The 27,378-nt window shown below is 42.3% G+C and overlaps 1 protein-coding gene across 3 annotated transcripts in view; it reads right to left on the bottom strand.

Annotated features, from left to right (window-relative positions):
* The window catches only part of HDAC4 (histone deacetylase 4), a 231,926-nt gene that overhangs the window by 131,891 nt on the left and 72,657 nt on the right, over positions 1-27,378 (bottom strand). For all 3 annotated transcript variants that reach the window (XM_010577919.1, XM_010577917.1, XM_010577918.1), the window contains one exon: positions 25,780-25,851. In XM_010577919.1, coding sequence (XP_010576221.1) covers positions 25,780-25,851 — 72 coding nt within the window. The remainder of the gene's footprint in view (positions 1-25,779; positions 25,852-27,378) is intronic.

Here is a 27,378-nt window from a genome sequence, read left to right on the forward strand (position 1 = left end):
GCATCTCCCACTTTTCCCAACATCAAACAAAGGTGGAGCACAAGATGGCTATTTCCCCGCTCCCCAAAGAATGTCCTTCAGCTGGACTAAGGAGCACTGCTACCAAACACTAATGTGTAAAAACAAGGAAAAATTAAATGTGCACTTTCGAAGGCTCACAAGAATATTTTGCCTACAAAAACCCCACTTTGTCCCTTTCCTGCATCCTTATTATATTGGATGACCTACCCCAGTTGAAGAGCAATGACCATGACACTCCTGTGCCCCTCCAGTTCTCTGTAGAGAAGATAGGACAGCCAGTGTTCCCTTCCTCTGATGCGTATTGCCAGAGAAACAGCACACCTTTTTTCAAAGAAGGGTAGATGAACGAGGACAAACACCCACACAAGTTCCCACTTTCCCTCATATTTCCTTCATTGTACTTCCATCACCTTCTCCGTGGCATCCATCACTCTCAAAAGCCTTGGTAGCGCACACAGAAAAGTAGAAAGACAGGCAGCACCTGGCTACAGAAGTTAAAGACTCACCTTTATTTTGACGCTGCTATCGGAAACTACCTAACTGAGCAGCATCCAAGCTGAAGACAAATCATTCACAGCTACATAAAATTTGGGTTACGTTACATCTACACTACATCTACTACAACCAAAACAAGAGGTGAGAAAGTCTTCCCTCACTGCTCTGATGAATAAGGCAATTCTGGTTTTTGTTGCTTAAAAATGCAAGTCAATCCTTTAGCATCAAACTCAATTTAATTGTAGTTCATGCAAAAATGGTGTTTTTACTAAAAGAAACATGGTCTTGATATAATTAACTACAAACATCATCATAGAAAATCTTGGACTCTCTCAAAACACTTCCACAAAGAGTTGTTTTTCTTCCGTGGAATGTTAAGAAAGGTCAGGATGGTTTGCTCACCACGTTCATATAGGTTAAGTTGTTTCCTTAAAAAAACCCCTTTAATGCTAAAAGCATCTCCTTTACTGCCTGTTGCTATTTGGAGAATAAAATGCCCCGCTCCTTGGATATATGGATTTCGGCACAAGCTCCTGCGCAGCACCCAGTTTGACTGCAGGGCCATGGGGGAGTGTGTATGCCAGCTAAAATAAAACTTAAATCACTGCGTGCAGTTAAAGAACTTCAGAAGTGGTAAAACCAATAATAAAGAGTGGCACAGTCTCAGTGAATTAAATACACTGGATACCGGATAAAATTTCATAAATTAGAGTAAGTCAGGCTCATCAAAGGACAGGACAGACAGACAGACATCAGTGAGTTTGGGAACCCGTAGCTGATCTTGACTGGAGCATGCAGAGCACAGGCTCTGGCATAGGGACCTCCCGCTGTGGGAGGCAGGCATTGCTCATGGGCCCCACACTGTATTCACATTTCAGCTCTGCATCAGAAGACCAGCAATCAGATGGCTTATTGCTGTTGGGCAGCTGCTTCGAGTCTGTGAAACCTGGGCCTAACTACAGGGTTTCCGGATTGTGGCAAATTAAATGGTGCCTACCTACTTATGTGGTAGGCTACAACTCTGCTCCAGTTATGTTCAGGCAACAAACTTGTCTGCCTAGGGGCTGACTGTACTCTGATTCTTCCACAAAAAGAAACAGGATGCTGTGAGAAGCCCAAAGGCAAGAGACTTAAAAATATATATAAGGATGGAGATCCAATATGTATCCGTACCTAAAATAAAATAATGATGACTGACTTTTCGGAGCACTTGAAAAAGATAAAATAGTTTGGAAAGAACCTGAAGAGGGTTCAGTGATTCAGCTGACTGAGGCTTAAGAGGATACTTGGTCATGAAGGGAAAATATGGACAAAAGGCATTCAGAACACTGGAAGTGAAAGATTAAAAGGACATCCAGGAAAATAACTGAGGAACAACTACAGGAGGTAAGCTGAAGAGGAAGGTTTTTAAAAGCAAGTTTAAGAAGGTTAAAGTTGATTTAGCGATAACTAGAGATGAGTAGAGATGGAAATGATTTGCCTATCGCTTCCCTGAAATAGTACACTCCTTTGTTATTATCAAGAAACGAGGCTACAAATGAATGTCAGTGGGACACTCATTTTTGCATGAGGGTTGCTTCCAGAAGCCCCATACTGGGCTCCACATTTGTGCTAGACACCGAAACACACTGATGGAGCCAGCAACAGCCCTGAAAGGCTTCTCAGCTGATGGCAAAAGGCTTCAGGGAGGAGGACGAGGCTGACCATGAGGCAGAACTTGCACTGATGTCTCCCTTCATATCCCCTGTTATTTTAAAGGTTTGGAAAAGGATTAGTATGAAACTCCCCATCCATTTGCCACCATCTGAAAAAAGAGAAACGAGAGTGGCAGAAGAGTGAAGTCTGGGTATGAGCGTGGAAGGTACCAGCCTGAAGTAGGAGGCAAAGGGCACATAAGCAATACTGGTAGAGGAAAACCAGTGCGACAGTGGCTTTGTGGATATGGCAAGTCTTTCCCAGCAATTTCAATCCATGGTGTGACCAGTGCTAAATGCAACCTGGGTAAATCTGAAATCAGCAGCAGGAATTTTGCTGGCTGCCAGCCATTTTCTGGATGACTTCTCCCACTACCTTAAACAAAACCATCAGTGGTTGGAGTTGTGCCTTGCCAGAGTACGATGTTGGCACGACAGTACCCAAATCCCCACCTTTGGATTTAAGAAATGGAGAAGGTAGCAGTTTTCTGCCTGAGTCCTCAAACTTAGCATCTTTACTGGTAAAGATTGTGAGCAGCAACACATCTGGAAAATTAATGGAAAGTCATCGCTCTTCATGTTAGGGAATGCACAAAGGCCCATAGGGATGATGCGGCTCCGTAAGGTCTGTCTTCAGACCCTGCACCTCTTTTTATAGCACTCTACAATAACTGAAACATGACAAAAATGGGACATTCAGTTCTTGCACTAACTTCAAACATACCTATACAAAAATTTGTTTCAAAGAAGGTATCCAAAGCTAAACAGATAATCACTACCAAAACCTTCTTTTGATCAAGTTCTTGTTTGATACCAATACACGATTAATCCCTTCTCCATCAAGCAAATCACGTTTTATGTGAGTAGTATTTTATTTTTAGGCCACTTTAACAAAGCACTGTGTAATCTACAGCTTCATCACTCAAGTCTATGAACCCATTCTTAACCGATGTTTTTCCAGAAATGTTAGAAATCCATTTGCATACAATCACTTCTTGTAATTTTTCTTTTGGGCAACACAAAGTTACAAAAAAACTTGCTGCTGCTGAAGAGGCAAACAGCACCCCTGCAAGTTGCATAAGACCCTGTTTAGCTCTGGGGTCATTGCACCTGTTGCCTTTGTAGTGCCATTCTGTTTTAAAGCTACCAACACCGTAGTTTTCATTTCTAAAACACATCAAGTTATGGGAAACATTAAGTCAGGAACTGCTTCTCTCATTTAGAGTAAATATTTTATAAAATTACTTCTCCTTAATGTCTAATTATCTTAATGTGCAAAGTCATTTAAAGAAATTCTGAACTTAAGGTGGTTTTTTTTTTCTTATAGAGCACAGAATTTATCCAATAAAACGTGGTTTTTTTGGATTACAGGATTACAGAAACAAGTCATTCTTGCAAGGAAAGCCAGACCATTTGAAATATTCATAGAACACAACAGCATGTGTGAAAACGAACTGCTTAGCTCTCTTTAGAGCATCATCCTCTGAAAAAGCAATTCTTGCTCATAAATCCTAAAAATAGAGAGAGGGCATAAAGCAAATTTTACTCCTAAATAACACTGATAAAAACTTATGGTTACAGTAAGTGGGTTCTAAGATGTGTGTTGAAGAACTGGAACAACTGCAGAGAAAAGACCACAGTGGCTGGAAGACGCCAGGGAATACACCAGCGTGAAGGATGTCAGCTGGATGAGCCCACTAAAACTGCAAAGCCACTGGGTTACAACATGTAAGCACCAGTGAAGAGGAGATATCAGGTGCTCATGGGCTCCAAGGCTGCAGTAAAAGGCCTGTCCTTCAGCTGTTAATTGCTACAAGAGCCACAGTAACTACCAAGAGAAGTGGTGGATCTTCCCCCTCTCAGGTCACAACTCTTGCCAGATGACAGCCTTTGGCAAAACACAAGGTACTGACCTAAATGTTTCTGGGTGGCATTTAACTTCAAATGTAGTGGAAAGCCAGGCAAGGGGATCTAATGCCATTTTGTGAAAGACCACTTGTGTATATTCATCGTTGCCAGACAAATCCCAGACCACGCATCTCCTGACATGCCCGAAGCCCACACCTGGAGACCACACAAAGCTCTCGTGCCCCACATGACACGAAGGCTACAAAAGCCCCTCTGCTCGCCCAGCTGATCAGCTGAAAGAGCCAACCCAAAGAATAGCACTTAACATTTCCAAAATGCCATTGGTACAATTTTCTGGTATACAGAAACTTCTAGAAGGAGACCGATACCTGCGTTTGTCTGTGTGTCGGACCACCCATCTTAAGTATGAAGACAACAAGCAGAACTTAACGTACGTTAAGTCCTGCGTCAATGTTTCCATACTGAAATAAAGCTGTCTTAAACCACTGCAGCCTAATCCTCCCATGATTTAGCCTGCCTTAATTTGCATCTTTCCACTTCACAGACGATTTGCCTCAAGTTTACTTTGCCCAAGGTAGCAGGCTTTAACAGCAGAGCCCTGCTTTGGTGGGTACTGGGAGACAGCACCAGCTCCTCTGTACCGAACCCCAATCCTACGAGGAGCTTGCAAGATTTACTACAGACTTCACTGCTCATGCACGAGGCACTGAGGGTCCAAAGGCAGTGCTTGAAAATGGGGGAAGGATGAAGCTGCAGGAGCTGTTGTCCCCCCATGTCTTCAGTGGCTGGGTGGGCTGAGGAGCTCCTGCCCTGTTGGTGCTGGGATAACTGGCCAGGGCTTTAAGCAGTATGCCAAAATGATCTGGGTTAAGTAGAGTCCCTCCCTGCCAGCACTGAGGAGCTGGGTTATGGGGATGGCTGGAGCAATGGATGTGGTTCTGCAAGAGGAGGCTACAAAACTAACTTCCATCTGAACATGTAAGGATGCATACGTGAAAGGACTATTAAAAAGCCCACTCTTCGCAGATCACAAGAGTAGCACATTATTTAGAAAGGAAGTTGTTGGGTCCTATTTTCAGAGAAAAAGAATACAAACAGTACAAACCCATGCTGTTTCTGAAAGACAATGAGGCCTTCAATCTGACAGAGGCCTGCTGTAATAACTTCATTTACAGATAAAACAGAACTAGACAAACCTGATCAATGTTACGGGGAGGAAGAAACATTAGGCTGAAACACCTTACAGTCAGTTTGATCACCAGCGCGATTTACAGGACACAAAATTCATTCTTGGCCTTACCCAAACTTTGACTTCCTTATACAATCATCACTTTGTCAGAAATGCCATCTCAGTATTTTTAGGTGACAGTACATTTGTTTGTAGTGTACATTTCTGGTGAGCAAACTTGTTATATTTTGTAGGTCACTTGCTTTTACCATCTGCCTTGATTTATGCTTAAGCAAAGTGTTGTTTCTGAAATCCCTGGTGTCATACACAATTGTGAAGATGTTGTAACCAGCAGCAGTTTGATTTTGTTTCATCCCAATGTAAATATTCATGGTTAATGGAAAAAGGTGCCATCAAAAGCTTGCACCAGAGCTATACGAAGGCATTTAGTGGTGTCTGTCCTTATTCTCCTCAGCCCCGCACTGGGTCAGGGTATGATCACTAACTGCTCTGGAGAAGCTGGTGTGGGACAGCCTGAAGGCCAGGGCCAGTATTGGGGACAGTCAATGAGCTCAACGGGGAACACCCCAGGGAGATGCCTGTCCACCACCACCATCTCCTGCAGCAGGTAGCGACCTGCATGCGACCACTATCATACCCATCCCCGATAGCCTCGCAAGTGGAGACACAGGCAGAGTATGCCTGAGTTAAGATGAGAAATTTAATTTTTCTCCCAGAAAATACTTTCAAGGCTTGCAGACCCTCAGCCTTTCATGGGAACCATCCCGCATCATTTTCTCATTAATAGTGCCCAAAACTTCAATAAAGACAGCTTTTAAAAGCTTAGCATCATGGTGTGCTGAAAATACTAGTCCTGGGCTACAAATAAAAATGGACGCCAATGTTGCTCACCTGAAGCTCAAAACTTCAGCATACTGACATGGACAGCAATGCAGAAGAGAAGTGACGTGCACCATCCTCTGCTTCCAGATTGGGCACAGAGGTAGATTTGGACAAAGCCTACACAATAGTTTGGCAGTGCTCTACACTTGACTTTTGGGGTGGGGGGGTGGGGGGGGGGTGTTTAAATATAGAGCTTATTTAGAAAAAAAAAATTGAATATTTTTTTAAAACATTCCCACTATACACATCTATTCCCTGTATTTGCTTCCAGTGATACTCTGCTTCCCCCAAACCTTTAAGACAATAACTGAAGGTACCTTTACGTTAGTATAAGTGAGTCTTCTATAGGCAGTTGCACATGTTTATTGCTTTAAGTTAGTTTGTGATCAGAATATGCATATCAGAGCAGAATGCCTGTACAGTCATGTGTCATTGCATGACACAGAACTAAACCTGTGGTGGAAGAGATCCTCCACTGCCAGACTCTTCCTCTCATTGTGAGCCCATCTCAGATGCCTGAAGAAGCTTTTCCAGCCATATTGACAGCAACAAAAATAAGGCAATATGACAACTAGCTGGACCTTGGGAAGGAAAAAGCAAAAGTATTCAGTAAGGTCTTGGAATTTTATAGCCAATTTGTCCTTGTTTTGACCATAATCTCACAAGTGATGCCAGCAGTAAACCCATCTGGTGCATGTAAGACTAAATATCTGCTGCTTGTGAAAATGAACGTCTTAAAATTAGCATATGCGTTAAGATCTGGTTTGCAATAGCTTAAAGAACAAAAAAGTTCAGTTTAATTTAAAATACTTCACTCCTCCAGACTGCTTTACCGAGGAAGTCTAAATCTGTTTATAGCTAAAAGAAAAAGGGAAGGTACTGAAAAGCAGGAGGGTCGCACTTGGGCACAGCCTTAACGCAGCGCCTGGCTGGTTGAATTTGCTTTAACAATAACCCAGTTTATCTCATTTGTGGGAGGCAAACAGCTTCCTGACCACAACTCTTCCAGATGCTCGTTACCTGAGAAAAACAGATAACGTGATATTTGTGACATTACAGCTCTCCTTTGCTCAACAGGATCGACAGCGGCAGGTAACGAGGCAGAAACCCACAACTATAACCGTATTATAGATGGTGTTGAATCCATTAACTAGGTGACACCTTTAAGAAGGCTTTAACCTTCATCATCATCTATGTCGCAGTTAGAAATGTCCTCAATACTCACAGACAGCTATATTCACCAAGAGATGCATAGCTTAGTCTTTTGGATGTAAAGTAGTATTTAGATATAAAATAGTAGTTAATATTATAATTCAAAGGTGTGAAATAAAACCATGCATCATATAATGGCTACTTAGAAGCTGAAATTTTCATCATATGCAAGAACTTATTTTCTGGGATAAAGAGTGAAGCGTATTTTAAACTGCACATCAACTTAATATCTAACATGCTCTATGACTGTCTAAAATACCCGATTAAAGCTGCTTTAAAAGGACTAGAATTTTTCTTAATACTATAGTGATTTTTACATTTACATTTTGCATGTAATTCTTATTCGTCTGTCACCTCATGCACCTCATTCAAAAGTGATTTTTCTCTTGTGCAACAGAAAGATGGTTAGCTCCTGCACCCTATCCTGACCAGCACATTTACACATAGCCAAATCTACACTGAAGCCCAAATTCTTAAAAAAAAAAAAAAAAAAAAAAAAAAAAGGCAAAAAAAAAAAAAAAGGCAGCAAGGAAAAGTATACATTGATAAGCCTGGGAGAAATAGCACAAAAAAGCTATTGCTGGGCAGAAATATATGAGTATTTACAAGCTTCAGGAATTTGGTAAGATTCAGTGATGTATACAGACAAGTTGCCGAGTAACTGCATTTTCCGCTTCCCTCTTGGTGTGGCACTGCAGCAAGCCTTTTCTAACCCAGCAAACAGCATCAAAACTTCAAAGCTCCCCCCTCTGTACAAAAGAGCACAACCTGTGGTGAAACTGGGTGCTTGTAAAGAGAAAACGGAATTTATCCAACAAATGGGGTTTTTTCCTTGAATGCGAGTAAACCACATTTTTGACCCTGAAAACGTACAACTGGCATCTGTAAGTGAATGACTGGGCAAGGGAGGGAAATGGTGTCTTTAATGAAGTTCCCCTGAAATCCCCCCCTTCAGATTAGGGCAGAGGACCAGCTTTGTCTGCCTGTGCCTACCTGAAATGACTTTCAAGGCTGTTGTCAGCAACCCGAGGGCACCGAGGGAGAACAAAATCAAGGACAACACGTAGAGGCAACACAACGCTTGCGCAGCAGATGTTCAGTACCCAGTGAGCTGCAAAGAACTTACGAGGCTTCAGTGAAGAAGGCTGGCTTATCCACAATATTTTGAAAACTGGTGCAGAAAATTTTTCAGGACAGTGAACTGAATTCCAAGATGCTCTTGCAATAGCTATAAAATGACATACTGGGGTTGAGCATACACACGCAAAGCAGCCACAACTGCAGAGGTCAAGTGAGACCCTCTGAGTGAGCGCTTGGCAAAAGCCAGGTGGGAACGATGCTCCAAGATGACTCTTGCTACATGGAATTTGAAGGCTTTAACACTTTGAATGGAAAGCAAGCAATACAGCTGAGACAGCTCTTCTCCCGAGGCACAAAAGGAGTGGAGGCGGTAGCAATGCCAGCTTTGCACCCAACCCTGGCACATGAGCCCGCAAAGGGAAACTGGGCTCCCTTTGCTGCTCCCTCATCTCCACAAAGAGCATCAGGTCTGCAGAAGGCTGCAGAGGCAGGAGGTGGCAGATCTCAAGGAAGCCCGTGATCTCCCAACTCCTGATCAGTCCAGGCAAACATTTCACAGTTTCACTGCTGAGCTGCTGTCTGTGGGAGCAGCACTCGCTGGGAAATGGGTCAGGTAGTCACCCTTGTACAGCTTTGTGGCCCTTTCCGAACAGCCCTAAGCACTGCTGCTATAAAAAGAAGTGCAAACTTGGTACAAGAAAAGGATACAGCACAAGAAGTGAAGAAAGCCAGAAACAGGAATCCATTAGACACCCAACCTCACAGATTTTATGCATCATAGGAGGCGCTAATCACAATGCTGTAATTAAAGGCTAAGCAGAGTTGTGGATCTGCAAGCCAATACTCACCAAGATGCTCTGTGAAGGCAGAACAGCATCCGACCTGCAATACATGGTCTGACAGCAGAAGCCTTTTCCTAAGATCTAATTTGAATACTATTGTTCAAAATACAAATCTTGGTTTACTGGGAAAAAAAATTATATATATATCTATTTGTGTCATTACTGTGAACCTATCTGCCCTACGCAAACAGATAATCTGTGGGCTGTTTTCTTTCATTTTAGTATTTCTGTGTATTGTTCTTATTTTGACAGCAAATATCACCTTATTTTCTTTTTCAGACTGAATGGTGGGTATCTACTACCTAGCTTCAGGAATGAATAGTTAAAACCAGAGTGGATTAATCCATGTGTTCCCAAATCAAGATAAACTGACAATTTTCATGGCAGTTCCCCTAATGCCCTGTTACACTGAACGAGGTAAAATGACCTCATGGCTCTCGCTCTGCCTCAGAATGAGAGAAAGCTCATTACAGATACCGTACATATTTGGCTTCACATAAAACCAGATGAAGTTTCTTGGCTCTTTATTGAGGATACTTGATATTTGTGTCAACATAGCCTATGTCTTTCCTGCTATGTTATTTCCATCTCTTATCAGCATCTGGACATTGCCATATCATGTATCAAGGCAGATGTAAAGCAACAGCCTAAACAGAAGTTAAACTTTTTCCTATGCTGTCATTCCAGAAAGGAAATTCTAGAGAGTTTCATTCATTATTACTCCTTTTTTTTAACTGGTAATTTTTCATTGTAACTATATTCTCTCCTCCCTTAAAAAAAAAAAAAAAAAAAAGGTAAAGAAAAAGTTCCCTTCACCCACCCACAGCACACACCAACACCCTTGTGCTGCAGCCTGTACCAGGCTGTGATGATGCTCATGAGCTGCCATGGGGTCACCATGGTAGGTCCTCAAGGTCCCCAAAAGGATTTTTTTATTTATTTGTTCTTAGCACCATTAGGTAAGACAGAGCTCGACTAGTAGCCAAGTAAAGTTTAGCCATTCCAAGTGCTCTGCCCATCGCAAGAAATTTTGGGGGCATCATCTCTGAAGGTCAGTAACTTGGTCGTTGAACACCAATGATCACCTGAAGCTCTACCCACCTGAAATGGCTTGTAAGGAGCACATAGTGGTGGATCAGAGCAGCCACAAACCATGCTTTCCTCATTAACCAAAGCACCTCCTAGGTTTTTTCCCAAACATTGGACTTATTCTTCCGTATGTTTAACACGATTTATAGTGTATGAAGGTTTCTACTACCGCTACCACCGATGTAACAAACAATGACATACTGGTAGCATGTTGGAAACGTACCCTGCCCCCAGACAGCTCATATTAACCTTGGAAAGGTATTGGTTAAGGTGCTACTAACTTTCTGCAAATTTCCTTTGCTTTCTTAAGTAAACAAGTTCTCTGTCAAACGACTCAGAAGCAGGAGGAAAAAGACGGTATGGCTGTGATTGTTACCAAAACACTCACCTATTAAAATACGTTACATACTAGTATTGTCAATCAGTCATTTTATAGGATGATGCGGATGGGCAAATGCAAAATGTTACAAGTGGCAATATTCCCTGAGGAGCGGTCACAGCAAAGATAAAAGCTAAACCACTGTATTTCCATTTCAGAGGGACCCAGTTTAACTCCCTCCCGTGGGCTCTTGTCCTCCAAACTTGGTGGCCATCCAGAGGGAGAATGATGGTGAGCACAGCAGCAGCAGCTGGGTCATGAGAAGGAGAGTCAGGAGACACGGCTACTGACAGCGAGGTCACCTCCAGCCCTGCCCAAAATAAAACTTCTTCCCAAATCCCAGCAGATTTAGTAAGATTTCACCATCCTCTTTCTCTTTACTTGGAACAGCAGTGCAACATCTTCAATCCTACTACCAACAGGCTTTTCTGTTAGTCGAAAATAATCATAAGAGATGTATATCCCCCCCCCCAACACAGCCTACACACTACCACCACACTGTGGAGATGAACATCAGTTGCAGAGACATGATTTTCTTGCGCAGAGTGCCCTGGAGCACAGACAACACATTAGAAGAAATGTAAGGAAGGAATAATTTGGGAACCAAACTCCTTTTGCAGCAAACTTTTTACCCCCACACAAAGCACCATTAACAAGGCCGCTGGCAGTCACAGTCCACACTTTATACCACACCAAAAAAAAAGTTCAAGCGGCTGAAGTGAAAAATTCCCATTCAACCTAAATTGGCAGTCACCTTTACTGAGCCCATAATGAGTATGTCCTTATGTAGTTCAAAAATTTCCAAGGCAACACAGGTATACCACAAAGTGAAGCTCCCCACCAGACCTCCCAGCAAGCCTCAGTGACCAAGTGGTCACCTGGCTTTAAGGTACACAAGCTATGGGGGAAGCCCTCTGCTGCTTTCCACAGCACTCTTCAGGAGAAAATACATTACTAGTGACAGTGCGGGTAATTCTTGGTTTAAATGTAATTACATTTAAGTACCTAAAGAGAAACAAAGCATTCTAGCTACAATCCTCAGGATCCACTCTCCGGATCAGCTGCAGGTGGAAATTATTCATCTTCATTACCCTGTCACAACAGAGCAGCTTCAGGCCTTTAAAGTACTTCCCCCCCGGTCTAAAGTGCAAGATGCACATACCAAGTATCCAGAAATGAGGTGGGGTTTTTTCTTATACAGTGCTGACTGCTCCAAAGTACTGCACGTAAAGGCCCTGTCATGAAGGGTTAGTTACGTTAATTCAAACTCAGTTAAAGTTCAGATATATCAAACCCAGCCCATTTTTTCTGTAATATCACCTGGAACCAGTTTTGGGGCTCTGCCACTCCAGTAGCTTGGGCCAAGGTGGAAAGTCGTCTTTACTGTGTATCGTCCACTTCATACAAGACAGATGATTCTCTGGCTTCTCTTGGTTTGTGTTTGGACCAAGACACGTCTGACCCAGCCCTGACTCAGTCCTCCTCCCCTCCAGCCTTTCCTTCTGGCTTCTTCACAGCATTATCTTACAACCCCCCCAGTTGCTATGGGCTTTTAACTCCTGAGCCTGAGAACACAGCCAAGGAGGGAGGACAGGGATCTAAATTTTGTTTAGCACTGCTTCTAGACATGGTAAAACCCTGTAACAGGGATTTACACTTAATGTGAAAGACATTTTATTTTTTTGATCTATATACATGTAGGTTTGGGGGTATTTTTTTGCTAATGCTCCACTTGCAGTTTGCCAGCACAACGTGTTTGCCACCAGGAAAAACTGGCTGCTTTTTAGATCTTAGAGACCTACACGTAGGAAAGGCAGAAGAGGAGCCATTCTCTCTGGAACATCTTAGCTGGCTTTAAAATCTAAAACCTGATTTGTGAGGCTAAATGCCCTCACATACACACTTCAAGTGGAGTGGAAACCTAAACACCACAATCGGTTTGAGTTTCAGGGACAGAGCTGGTCGTTTCTCTCCAGCTCCACACCTCTGCTCCCACTCGGGAATGCCCTGTGGCTGCCACTATGCAGCATGGCCAGTCCTGTTCAGGATCTATAATGATACCTTTCACCCAAAAATACAGTAATAAAGTCTGCTCAAATAAATATTTTAAGTTCATGTAATTAAGAGCAGGATCCCTGAAGTAGTTTTTTTTATTCTTGTGTATTCAGAGGTAGGAAGTGCTTCCAGGTCAGGCTGTGTTTCTGGTACACAAGCGCACACAATCCCACTGAGAAGGGGATGTTTCTCTGATGCTTTAGATATCTGCCACTTGTTTAATCATAACCTTTTTTTAATATTTGGAGATATCAAATCAACACAGTCCTGGACCCGAGGACTGAAGCATGCCGCATTTGAGAGGGTAACATGTTTGAGTGCTACAGCGTATTATGTGAAGGGAATTAGTGTCGCTCTCCAAGCTGGGTTTTATCAGCAGAACTTTACTGCTCAGTTAAGCAAAATCCCTCATCATCTAACCTGGGCTGAGACAGATGGGGCAGGTCTAATACCATCTTAAGAAACTTCCAATTTAAATGAAAAGCACGCCAGCTCCTTGGCTTACTGTCGGAAGGGCAAGAATTAGTTTTGCTCGCTTTTCCCTCTCAGTGCATCACAAACACCTTCACAAGCCTACTGCTGATCCTGAGACCTCAAATCACTACCTTTCACTAACAGAAAACAAACAGAAAAACCCACTGCTCATCAGAGAATTATTTCAGAAATGGAGGAATAAAACCCCACGTGCTGGCTGGCAAGATCTGTATCTCAGGCATTGGAGTCCCAACACTCTCTGGGCAAACGCCTTCAACTCTGCCTGCCACTTAGAGATTAGCAGAAGTAATAATTTGTTCGGCGTGATATGAGACCTGGCGAAACAAAGTTGTGTTACGTGATGACAATATACTGTCTCCTCCTAAAAGGAGATCTCTGCTTGGAACAAGACTAAAGCAGCACCCTGCTTCCACACTCCCCTGTCCTGCAAGCCCTACAATATCAGCGTATCTGAAAGGGTCCTGCTCTGCAATCATCCTCTTTCCCACCAGTAAAAGACATCTTGCAAATTAAAAAAGGGCCATAATGATACTTGTGCTAACGATTTTGTGTCCAAATTTCTGAGGGTTTCTATTACGATTCAGTCATTCTTCTCCGTATTCCTAAAGAGTGAGAGAAAAGTATCACTTTAAAAATTATGAGCTTTAAAAACTATGACAATGGCACACAAAATAGAATAAAATCCAGTGCCTTCACTTTCAGGTGTCATGGCTCACCAAGGTCAAAAGGGAAGAAGAACATCATTGGTGACCAAGAGAATTAAGGACTATTTTCTTTGCAACTGCACACCAAAATTTAAAGAAGCAGCTCTGTATTATAAATATTCGTCATCAATACAGAGAGCAAAGCATGATCAAGCAGGTAAGACTTGCAACACTTGGCTTTCACGTGTTTCCTTGAAAAGCCTGAACTGCACTGAAGAGCAGTGTGCACAAGGGACATCCACTCCTCTAATATCTGATGCCCAAGACTAAGCTCCGGGGACCAAACAGACATTGCCTGCACAAGAGGTGCACCAAGTGTTGCTGCTGTGGGCTCCTGAGACTACCATTGAACACGCGCATCCATGCTTGCAGCAGAACATCAGAGCTGTGGACTTGCATGGTGGGAAACCAGTACAGGGTGCAGCAGGACAGACGGAGCATGAGCAGCTCCAGGTGGGGCTTATGCTGGGACAAGTCATGGTCTGGGGTCAGCAGCCCTTTGCTGTGGAGCTACCTCTTGACCTGGGCTGAGCCCTTGGCAATAGCTGGGAGAAGCCTGTTCATGGGTGCAGGCAGCCAGATCAGGACAGGCTGAAACAAACTGACCCAGAGTTGCTCAGTCATAGCAGAGTCTCCTCCGGTCAAGTGTCGCTGTACAGCATTCCCCAATGCACCTCTTAATGGCGGTATGATCCAGATATTCCCTCACCTGGAGCATCCAGGTCCCCTTGGGTGTTGAGACAGCACACCACATGGATCCTGCTACCCACCCCCTCTTCCCCAAAGGCAAGGCTTGCGTGTGCCTGAGGAAGCTTCACGACTTGCAGCCGCTATGCTGCATTTTGTGGTAAGAGGGAGCAAGCCCGGACCCTGCCTTGCTGACCCTGCGCGCAGGCAAGATAACACTTCTCCGTCAATGAGCCTTATCTCGACCCAAGTGACACTGTGTTCTCCTCGCAGTGAGCTACAAATAGGGCAGCTTATTGGAAACTCAACAAAAAGTAAATGCTAGCTACCGGTGGTTGACCTGGTAAAAATTTGCGTTGAAGATATTCTATAAAACATGTAAACACTGTTGTGGCTTTCATCCCCATACAAGGGCGTTTTTTTCAGTTCTTGTAATTCTCCTGCTTTCTGGCATTTCCAACATTTCAGAAGCTGGATTATTTCCTGTAAATTCTTTTTTTCCTCCGTCCAACTCATTCACTCCCACGATACATTATTTGCTTAATAGAAACTCATTCTGTAGGTGCATACAAATACAAATGTGCAAGGAATTAGTCAAAATGTAAGTTTAACAGAATCTGTATTATATTAAAGCAAAAAAAGTAAGGGAAATGCCCTTATATTTACTGCATAGAAACCCTGATTCTACTGTGAGGCTTAATAAGGAATAATAATTAAAGAATTCCTTAATAAGGAATAACTTATTTTCTCAGACAACCAACAATTTAAGCTTCACACTTCTGATCAGGATACTGAGTTTTCATGGATGGAAAGCAGACTGACATCTGCTAATACCTCCTGTACCTTGGGGTCATCAAGGGATCAGGCTACCACCTGGACAGTACTAGGACTTGATTTTTACCAAATTCATTTCAATTTCCTACTATCAGCTGCAGGTATTGTGCAGGTGGCCACTACAACACACCACTGCGTGGACGGGCAAATACAGTTATTACCTGATTTTAGGGGAAGGCAGAGACAAAGGTCAGACAGTAAGTTGGCAGCAGAGCCTCCTCATTCCAGAGCAATGAGCCGCTGGGATGAATCACAGGTATCTTCTAAGTCAGATGAGGAACTCTCATGTTCCTTCAGAAAAAGACCTGGATGCCTTTTCCAGCACACATGCCACGAAGTGCTGTTCAAACAAGCCCAGCTGCAATGCGGACATTATGGGCCAAGCCTCGAGGTTGCCATTATACAAGGGAACCTTACTCAACCCACCTGTTTCCAAAGTGGGGTTTGCAAGGGTTAGGATTCATGGTGAAAACCATACCATACCATCCTACCTCCCAAACATCTGTGCATCAGCTGGAAACCCTTCTTCATCCATGTGATCACTGGCACATCTGGAGACCAGGCCTGATCTCCAGCCAGATGTGCAAGGAAAGACTTCTGTATGTCATGTCATTTGCCCACTCCCAGATAAGAAGCTTGTGTCAGATGCAGATCATCCCGTTGCTCTCAACAACGTTCATTTACCTTCAGGACCAAAATAGCTGCACCATCATTAGTTCCTTGCTCTGTTCAGTTGACTCCTCCTGCAGCTACTGTCTCAGGATCCTGGTGACACATTTGCCATGAAACCACAACCTGGCTCCAGCAGTCACACGAAAGCACTATCACTGAACGAGGTGCTTGTCTAGTTACCCTAACACAGTCAAAACAGCCAGTTTAAATTAATCCTCCAGCATAAGATTTCAATGAAAGCTTTTGGCAGCATTTATGACAGCATCTGGCTCACCAAGAATGATACTGATGAGGTGCAATTATTTCACAAGTGCAAAATGAACTCAAAAATACCCACCTCGAAACTTTTTTTGAGTCTGTCCATCCTCCCCCATCCTCCTCCCAAAACGTATGAACAAACTAAAACTGCTAATTTCATTCATGACAGGTTTTTCTTTCCCCGACCGCAGGAATGCAGTCTACCCAGCAAAACTTCATGGAAATCATTCAATCAGAACATGGATACGCTTCCTTCACAGGTACATTATCAAGTAGATAGAACACTTTGACTAGTTTCGCATTATATATTTCTTTTCTAATATATTATACAGGCATCAAACATTAAGAAAAGTACAGCAGAAAATAACTTGGTCTGATATGTCTCTAATAAAAAAAGTTTCCCAAAATATTTAAAGCACAAAATATATACAACTGAAAAAAATATTTGAGTGCTTAAGACAGTTTTGGAATAGCAAAAAATAGAGGATAAAAGGTAGCCCCCCATCAAGACTTTTTAAAAAATACCTTATTGTAACAGTTTAATCTATTTTTAGAAGAATTTGAAAAAAATTTGTATTCATTTATTTAATCTGAGAAACAATTTGCATACAGGTGGCAGATCACTGTCCTTAGTGTAAATAAAAGCCTTCCATATGTCACTTAACCAATGCACATAGTACCCTGACAACTCAGGTTCTTCAAGTCCTCCATTAATATCATTACAGCATGACTGTCTATGAGCAGGACTACAAACGGGTTAAGGAAAGCAAGTTTTGACCTAAATTTCACCCATGGTTTGGTCTCCTGTACAACCTGGAGAAATGCTACTATAGCTTGTGAAGAGTTCCTCTCTCCAATGGAAAAGGTCAGTCGCTGAATTTTGTTAGAAACTTTTAAACAAATTCACCTTGCACAATTCACTGGCAAGAACTATAACAGCTTAAAAAAACACCTAGCAAAGTATCATTAAAATGTGCAGTATGTTTATTCTGTATATTACAATTACAGTTCCAAGTCAATGATTCCAAAGCCTTTTATTAGATCACAAAAACTTAAGACCAGCTTATAATGAAATCTCTAATCAAATATGAATGAATCATCCAATATGACACAATTTCTTGAATGAAAAACAGATGGAAAAGTAGTAATGATTGAGTGGTTTAAATCACAAGATATTAGTTAAGCCAAAGGAGCAGATATTTAATCATAAGCACTTGTTTCAAGTTAGAGGAAACACCAGCTTAAGGTAGACCTCGAATCAAGCCGTTCAAGGGGCAATTGCCAAGCCAGCACCAACCATAAACTTAAATGAGATGGCATTAGTGTGAATGAACTTACTACTGCATCTGAGGCACAGAAAATGCTGATTTCACATTTGCTTGGTGGCAAGAGGAATTAGGTGAGGACAGAGGAGGACATCCCTGCCCGGTACTCTTTGAGGAGCCTGGAGAGTCTGTGATTTAGGAAAGCGTGGGCACACAGAAGGAAACCAAGCCGGTAAAGCTGAAGTGCTCACATTGCAATCCAGCTCTCAAAAGACCCTATTTGTTGAAGGCAACGTCCCATCTTTCAAGGCCTACACACTTAAGAAGTCAAAACAAAGTTAAAGCCTTACACATTGGCAGCGCTTTCACATTAACTCTGCATATCAGTGTTACTAGGGCTTTTCGGCTTGAAGTAGCTTAGTTATAATTTTTATTTGTATACTTAGTAAATTATGTCTCAGCCCTAATCATTTCTGGGTTTGGAGCAGGTTTTTTCAGGGCAGGGGAGGAGACTGGGAGTGAAAAGCAACAAAAAGGGAGAGGAAAGGTCTATTTAATCAACCAACGACAATTCTCCAGGTCAGCATCTGGAGACTGGTACAATATTTTAGGCATCATTGCACAAGCCATTCAGCTGATATTCCCTCCACTGCCCAAAGACAAAGCAGAGCCAAATACAGCCCTGAAAATCAATATATGCTGGGGAAGAGCCTCTAGAATCTTGCTAAACGCATCTTGTGTCAGAAGAGGAATTCCTAAAATCCTAGGAACGCAGGTCACTGCTGAGCACACACCTATGGCATCTATTTCCCCTTCAGCGATAAACTACCCTGAGTTAATTTTGGCATAAAGCACTCTGGGGAGCTCTGCAGTACCAATAAAAAGGGAACGCAAACCAAAGCAAACACACTGCTAACGAAACAGTCCTCACAGCAACTCCTCCACCCTCGTCCTCCAGCTAACACTCACATCCATCTAGGAGGTGTCAGGAGAAGCTGACGGAAGAGTCAAGTACAGGGTGTGTCAGACCACTCCAGCCATAGGACAAGTGTTATCCTGAAAAAGTGAGGGAATTATAAAATAAAATAAAAATCAACACAACAAAAATTTTATCTTTATTACCTCTTTAGGGTTGCAGATCCAGGCAAAACACCCAGAGAGGAAACACACATGGCAAACAGGACACGGCACAGTCACTGAAAGATCGCATCTGAGACACGCAGAATTTTTTTACTGAGAAATGCCTCAATCCATGATCAACTTTCCATGAAATATTTATCACTTTTCATTCATCGCACGGTACTGTTATTTTTAGAAGAGCCATAGGCAATGGGAACAGATTACTGATTAACAATTCAAGGGAGCCTTTAAATGTCTGCTCGTATCATGCCATCTCCTCCTTCCCTAAGAAGTCAGAAAGTTTAATGTAAATACCATCATGCATACAAAGGCTCTTCCCTCCATCACCTGCTTTTATATAAAAGCAAAACCACGAAACAACCTTTCCTTTGGTAAGGAATCGGTGAGAATTACTATTTTTGAAAATAACACTTTGTGAACAGTCGGGACTAAGCAAATCCAGTGAAATCTATAGTTGATCAGTATGAATTAATAAACTAAACAAGGTGAGGGAAGAATAAAGAAAAATAGCAAGTTGGGTCTTGCAGTAAAGCAAACTTTCCTGCCAGTTACCTTTCATCTAAGAAAACAGCTCTGTATTCAAGTGCTTAAGATTTAAATGCTGCTTTCAGCTTTTAAAAGAGGAACAAGTCGTTAATAATTCATCCCACCTCCTCCGTTTAATAACCATTTCCTTGTGGGTAAGAAAGGAGGTGACAGCTAAATACTGTTTCTGAGACAAAACACAACAAAACAAGAGATTAGGAGCTGCAGGGTCCTGCTGTTCCCATCCCACAGGATCAGGACATCCACATTCTGGGCAGACAACAAAGCGGTTCCTGCTCCAGCAAACCCAGCTCAGCAAGAGAAATGGTTTAATTCCTTGCAGGACACAGATGCTGAGGTTCAGGCAAGAGATGGTGCCTCACCGGGCTGGCCAAAAAGCTCATCCCTCTTGCTTACACCCCTACACATGCATGCAACCCTGCAACAGGCACGTGCTGACGGAGAGTTAGTCATTAAATTATGCTATGATTATGACCGACAAAACATGAGTTTGGGTGCAATATTAGCCCAGCAACGAGGTCCTGAAGCTTGAACTTCCCTGATACTCTGCAGGGAGCCGCCAAGAGTCTCTAGATGTGGCAATTCCCTCCCCTGTCCTACATAAATAACCCCAGATTTGCTGACCACATTCTGGACATGCTGCAAAGGGCTTTTTATAAAAGCACAATAATACAGCAAATCATCTGTGGAAATCTGGGAGCTGGCTGAAGCGTTATGCAAGGCTTTCCTTGTTGAGCAACGGGTTAAGGAAAGTGAGCTTTACTAGTACTTCTAGCTGGTAAAACACTTTTACTGTCATTGCACAGGCTACATTCTGTACCTCTAGCTTAGGGTTGGAAATAATACCTGTTGCAGTAAATACAAGGTTAACTTGATTTTAACTATCAAGGCTCTAAGCTACATGAATCTGCAGCTTCTCTGCTATCTTATGCTAGAACATCTAAATGGTGGCAAAATTAATAAACTAAGCCTGGCAAAAATAGCTCCAGCTTTTAAATAAGCTAACAATAGGATAATAAGCAAAAAACAATTTAATCTGCTTAGTGTATGATTGTGACATTAAAATGATTTCTCAAGAACTCACTTTTAATGATAATTTGGGTGGGTTCCCCCCCCCCCCCCCCCCCGCCTTCACAAAGAATAGATCAGGATATTTTTAACGTTAAAGGACAAGCCTTTCTGTACGTGAGCTACACTTCTGGGGCATGATAAAAACCATATGCCATTCCCATACTAACACGTCCCACTGTGAACAAGGACAAATGGGCTCCTGTCTGCAGAGGCATGAGCCTGTTGGGCTCCCCAAATCCTAGCTGACCAGCCAGCAATCTGAACCTGCTTCAAAGCCGCACTATGCCACGCTGATTTGGTACCTTTCTGAAGGAGCTTTTGAAGCAGACACACTATAGAAAGCAGGCAAGTATCTGAAAACACAGTGCAGCAAGAAGGCATCCCCTTCCTTTGAAGGGATAAATTAACAAAGGCATGGTGTTGAGCTCTGTTAGACCAACTAGACGCACTCCTTCCTCTTAGAGACGGGGATTAATCTCCGATTTCAAAAGCCTGTAAAATCATGTAACAATATTAGTCCAAAGGCTCTTGCAAACCATTTATTCATACATACATCAACATTTTTTTTTCAAATGAATGTGGAAGTGAGACTGGATAATTAGATCCAGGAAGATGAAAAAGCAGGGAGCTGAAATCTCATGCGTAATCCTCTGGCTGCCCCTGCCATGCTGCCCTTGCTCTTGCCAGTGTCAGATCCAGAAGAGCCCCAGTACTGTGCTGGAAGAGCCGTCCCGAGGGCTGAGCAGCAGCATCGCGGTAAAGGCAGCAGCAGAGGGTCAGTGTGGCCAGCGGCAGTGGCCTGGATGGAGAGCAGGGGCACAGCCACATGCAGAAGAGCCATTTTGAGCAGCCTCATGTAGAAGACGCAGCCTGCTCATCACCATCATTAGGACATCCCCAGTCAAGCCCCTGTTGCTCTTACAGAAGCTGCTCAGCAGCGGCCAGCCTCCATGCTTTGTTCAACCCAGTTTTACAGAATACTGTCAACCCTCAAAAAGTCATCAGAAAACCACCACTGATCACTTTTCTAACGTGCACGATGGCCTCACAGACTGCCAGTGGTTTGCAGATGACAGATGGAGAACAACCTCAAGAAGGCATGCAGCAGCTTTCCATCTGATCTGCAACAGCAGCCAGAGAGAGGTCTTCACTTTAGGGGCAAGAAAGAAGCCCAGCATCTTTTCCTCAACCTCTCCATATATCTGTATTCTGCAATGGATACGTCCCAATGCATACTACTTGTCAGCTGCACTCAGTCACAGCAATTTTTATCACACCTTGGGAACACATCCCTGAAAAGCCAATGGAAATGCTATGCGAAGGGGAATTTCTTTCCTAATTCAGTAATTGAACTGTACACAGACATCCCTAGAACTTCACATTAGGCCATGACTAGCATATTGGGGAAACACGGCTGGTCAGCTGAGACTGTTAATCCCAATCTGCAGTTTTATTACTTAAAGCAAAGCTTTTAAGTTTAAAAGGGACTAGCTTCCATCTTACTTAATTCCAGCATTTCACTTATGTATCACAGCTATCAAGCTGTTTTCACATTTCCAATACTAAAGAATTGCTTAAGATCTTATTGTAACAAAATGAGCAACTATAAAGTTTATACCAACAAGAAAAACTGAAAAGACTTAGAGAAGGTAGTTATCCAAAGTACTGTGAACACAGCCTTATAAAAAAAGAAAACTCATTCTACAAAGCATGCTTAACGAAGATCTATTTGATAAATCTCAAGGATGGTTTCAACAGTACACAAGTGATGTTTTTAAGAGGATTATGTACAACATATCTAGATATTTACACAATCGAGGTCTTTTACACTGGCCACCCAGCTTTGCACTGTGGAAAAGGCATAGCATTGCTCGGTTTAAAAGCATAGGAAGAAAAAGTAAGAAGACAAGAGAGCTCTGTCCCTCCCTCCTTGCATATGAATCAGTCCCCTTATGCAGACTGCAGCTAAGTTCACTGCTAAAAAGAAGCAAAATACTATAAAACACAAAAAGTCCTTAAAACCAGTATGATAACTTGCAGGACAATTCCTTCATCTTTCTGCAAGCAATCCACTGCCACTCATCAAAACCAGGCAGTGGCCACCTCTGTGCCCACGTATCTGAGAAGCTTTCTCTCCTGCTAAACTTGGCCCCTTAATCATCATGAGGTTTTCCATGTAACATTAAGTAAAAATAATCTGTGTAGTCCTTGCTCTGAAGATCTCTGAATTCAGCAAATAAAAGTTAAGGAAAAGCAATATCGTCCCTTCCTCGTCCAGGCCAAAGATGCAGTAATATTCTGGAGCCAGAAAAAGAGAAAGTAGTATTATCAAACAGATTATTATATTCCTGTGCAAGATGTGGGTTGTGGGGGTTTTGTCTTGTTTTACTTTTACAAGCAACTAAAATTCAGAAGCACCAATTTTGGGCGATACACATTTGAAAAGAGAAAATGTTTCCCCTCCTTAAATTTATCCTTAATTTATGCAAAAAGCAGAGAGAGAAATCATTTTCCTAAAAACACATCTTGCCAATGACTGAACTCCATTCTACTCAACCCAATTCACTCCTAAAACAGTTTCATAAAAATGCTTTAAACATTTTGATTTTGTACTTGAGATGCTTCCACAGAACAGAGCATGTTTATGACCTAGGTATTGTACATCCCTTTCTCATCCCCTTACATCAGAGAAGAACAATTAACAAGGATCAAACTTCTCCTTCACTTGGTTCATGGTGAAGAGGAAACATTCTGGTTTCCTACAAGTACACCACAATGACTTTATCTTAACTAGAAATGCAGTTCTGGGGATAGAGGCTCATTGTCCGCTCGAGTTTATTCATCACAAGGGCTACAAATCAGTCACTTTACCATAACCGGGATGGGATAAGGTTTTAAATGGAATATCCCAGGACACAATTAAGCACTTTTTTCCTTAAGCTGTTTTTCAACACCATTATTTCAGCCATGCCTGAGACTTGGAACAACATCCCACAAACCCACACGTAACTTGTTTTTCCAGAGCAATACTTGGTATTACTTCTCCTTTCTTCTCTCAGAAGGATCTGCAGCAAACTCCTAAAGGTAATAATGATAAAAACCAGACAGGACAATGGTTTGCCCAGGTAGGTAACTCTGTCAAGCTGACAGCAACTTTTAACAGTAATTTTAAAAACCCGTCAGGATACATAGGTATAGGCAGGCACCACACGTGAAATCCAGCCGATAAGCCACTTCCAAGATCAACGATACTTGCTTGCATTTACAAACATGCCGAAACTCCCTTTTACTTTTTGCCAAACACTGTGCTTCCAGGTTTTAACTATCGTTCTGCAAATCAACATATAAGGTAGACATTTCCAGCCTGTGTACACACTGCAAGGCTGAAAAGATTTCTCCAAAATTTAGCAGAAACTGAATAAGTACAGGGTCTTCAGTGAAAAGTACCTGGGTGACCACTGCCCAGAGCCAATGCTGCTTCTTGCATAAGGTCACATTTTCATTCCCAGTCAGTCCTACCCTTCGCCCATTACACGCACGACCTGCCTGAGCTTTCCAGCATGAGACAGGAATTCCCACGGCTCAGATGCTGGCAGAAGTCATTCGACACAGAGACGTTGCTGCCTATGTCACATCCCACCCACTTAGCATGAGCACAGCACCCCAGTGATGGCTAGCTGTTTCTTGTTTCAGTAGGCATACAGGTAAGCTATAAAAATACTCAAAATGGAATCCAAACAGTAAGAATTCCATAAATCCTGTATGAGTCCATAACACCTTAAAAAAGCCTCCCTTCATCTGGGGAAAAATAGTCAGAGCATACTGAAGTCCACCAACCCAAAGTGTTAACCAGCATCAGCCTTTGTCCTGTAGTATCTCAAAAGGAAACATTAAACATAAGCAACAACAAAATCAATTAAAAAAAGAAAAGAAAAAGAGAGACTAAAACCCATCACATTCACAATACTGGCCATGGATCTACTGACAGAAAAGAGGACTGTGACTCCTCTTGTGCAGAGCCACAAAATTCAATCTAGCATGTGGATACAAAACCTTTAAGTTTACCTGTGTTACCACGGTATTCTTAAAATGAGAATCTCTCTTAGGGTTAGAAGAATATAACCTCCCTTACCTGACAAACAACTTTTGGAACACACGGAGGGAAGAGAGGTTTCTCAGAATCCAAAGCCAAACACTTGTACCTGGTAAACAAGGATCTCTTTCTTTTTTTTTCCAACACAATAGCTCTGCCTCCTTAAAAGTTTCCTTCCTGAGATATGCATTTAAGTCCACAAAAATCTAGGTTAGGTCACAGCCCATTCCCCACCCCCACCAATCTACTGAAGTTGTTTTGAATAAGCTTGATTTACATTTTTCCAACTTGCATTACCAGAAGCGCTTAGATCTTCTGCGAGATCTCTTCCTTAATATAAAAGGACCTAAAGGCATTTTGGAAGGCAGCAGAGAAGGGAAAGTTGGGTTTTTGGAAAACTCGAGCTTCTACCTGGAAAGTAGATAATGCTTCATATACCAAATCATCCCTAGTATAAATATCTCTATCTGTTTGCACCTGGAAACAAAATACTTTTGGAAGAGAGAAGGGGGAAAACACAAAAGACAGCAACAGATTGCTTTCCATAGTATTTCATGTATTGTGACCAAAACTTTGGTTTCCATCACTTGAAGTGCTGCAACTATGAGCCATAAGATCCCTCTCAGCTCCACGAGGAGCAGTCCTCCAGGATGAACACTGTGGCTGCTGTGCTTGCTTCATACCAGAAGGATAAGACCCAAGAGATACTGTAGCAGGATCATTAGAATAGCGAAGAAAAGTAAACAGCCCTGAGCCCAGCGTGATATGCTTTGATCAGCTTGTGTTTGGCTCCTCATTTCAACACAAGGAGATTTCTCCTTAATGGGAGCAGCAACTCAAAAACCTACTTTGCCTCGCAGTGCTCCTTTTAAGGCTGTGAAAAGACTCATAAGGTGCTGCTTTGTTCTGCTATCCTCTCCTTTCTAAGGAAAAACAAGCAGCTCCAAGCAGGTTAGGCTCTCCTCAGCCCCCTGCCAAGGGTAAGGGCTGAGCTATTTAAGACTCCTGAGACTGCTGTGCTCCATCCTCTTCTCCACTCCCAAATCCCACTCGCCCAGCCTGGGAAAGTAGATGTGTGCAAGTTCTAACACACTTTGTTCCAGCATTTCACATTTGCATTTTGCTCTCCCACTTGCAAGATAGAACTGCAGAATACTTTACGGCATTCCCAGAATAGGAACAATGTTTAATAAAAGTTTCTTCTTACCGGAGCTAGGCATGTGGTTCACTCTAGGTGGATTCAACAGCTCTACTGGCTGGTCTCTGCCAGAAAGCCCATCTGGAAAGAGAGGAAAAAAATATAAAAAATAAAATAGTCACATCATCTCTTTGGTTAGCAGAGCTACTTTAGACATTCCAAGCAGAAACAACAAAAAAAAATTACTAACAAATTATCAACGTAAAACAGAAACACACAAGTAGCACAAATCAATAGAAACAAGAACATTAACCGAACAGCTGCGCAACAACTGCTTACACTAAAGCATAAAAGATACTGCAGCCTGAATTACACCCAGGTTTTCCCAGTCTTTAAATCCACAACTGGTACTGATCCCAATCCAAGTAAATAGGCACATCAGCTTATAAACCTTACCATACAATAACTAAATTGCAATTCATTCCTTGCTCGGAGAACTGAGTGAGTTAAGACAGAAACGCAGCCCTGTGAAGCGAAGTTGAAGAATGGCTGTAATATGCCAGAAAGATGTTAAGGAAAACTGACAAATCACTGCAGGAGATTAAAATGCATAGACATGCATAACAAGCCCCATTTTGCATAAGTTTGGATTTCAGAAAGGCATTAAAAACATACTTTGTAAATGATATGCAGAAATCCATCTTGCTGAAGCAGTTCTCTATTTAAAATATTTCAAAGATTGTATCTTACATTCAGGTAGAGTTAAAACAGAAGAACTCAATACCTACTGCTGTGGACTGCCAGACCAGATCTTCTAGTCACCCATCTGCCCCCACCAAAAAAAAGTTGAAGCAAAAAATGCTAAATTATCTTTTCAGTACTTAGATTATGAATACTTGAATAGAGAAAACTTATCTCAAACCCATTTGTTCCACTGTATATATCTCTACCTTTGCCAGTTCTGTCTCACTTGGTCTCCTCTAATGTCTTTCTGCGCTCTGTGCTGCAGCACAGATACCATCAAGCCAAACCCTGTCTGGAGACATCAAAGAAGCCACCCCATCTCTCTCACTCAAAGCAAAGGACAGCATTACAAAAATGTTAAGATGTCACTGCAACATCAAAAAACATACAAAGTTAAAAAAAAAATTACACTTTTCTTCTCTCTATTTTCTTCACTCCAGGTTTCTGTAGAGAAAGCATAGTTGCGTCTTCTCCATCACTTGCATGGGTTTGCCTCCAGTGATCATACCCAAGCATCAGTGCAGCTTCAGGCAATATGTCAATAAATTAAACTATAACCATGCTGAGTTCTCCTTCTCAAACAAGTAATATAGATTATTCGCATTATATTTTTTTTTGGCTTTTGCCTTGTTACTTCTAGAGCCAAGAGAGTGGCTGAGCTTCCCATACCTGAGTGGCCAACCTACAGCGTCAGTGGGATGACACTTGGCCAGCCGAGCTTCACCCGCACAAGCAGCAGCAAATGGCAATAAATGAGGAGGCAACTGGATTGAAGGGGTAGAGCAAAACATCGCTATTCTAAATAACATTCAGCCATCAGCCTCTCCAGATTCACAGCCCAGTGGTCACTGCAGATCAAAAAAGCCTAAATGGATAGCAAAAAAAATATGATCCTCCGTAGTTACTAAAATGTCGGGGTTTACA

This window comes from Haliaeetus leucocephalus, unplaced genomic scaffold, assembly GCF_000737465.1.
Source record: "Haliaeetus leucocephalus isolate CR32 unplaced genomic scaffold, Haliaeetus_leucocephalus-4.0 Scaffold587, whole genome shotgun sequence".
Classification (NCBI taxonomy): domain Eukaryota; kingdom Metazoa; phylum Chordata; class Aves; order Accipitriformes; family Accipitridae; genus Haliaeetus; species Haliaeetus leucocephalus.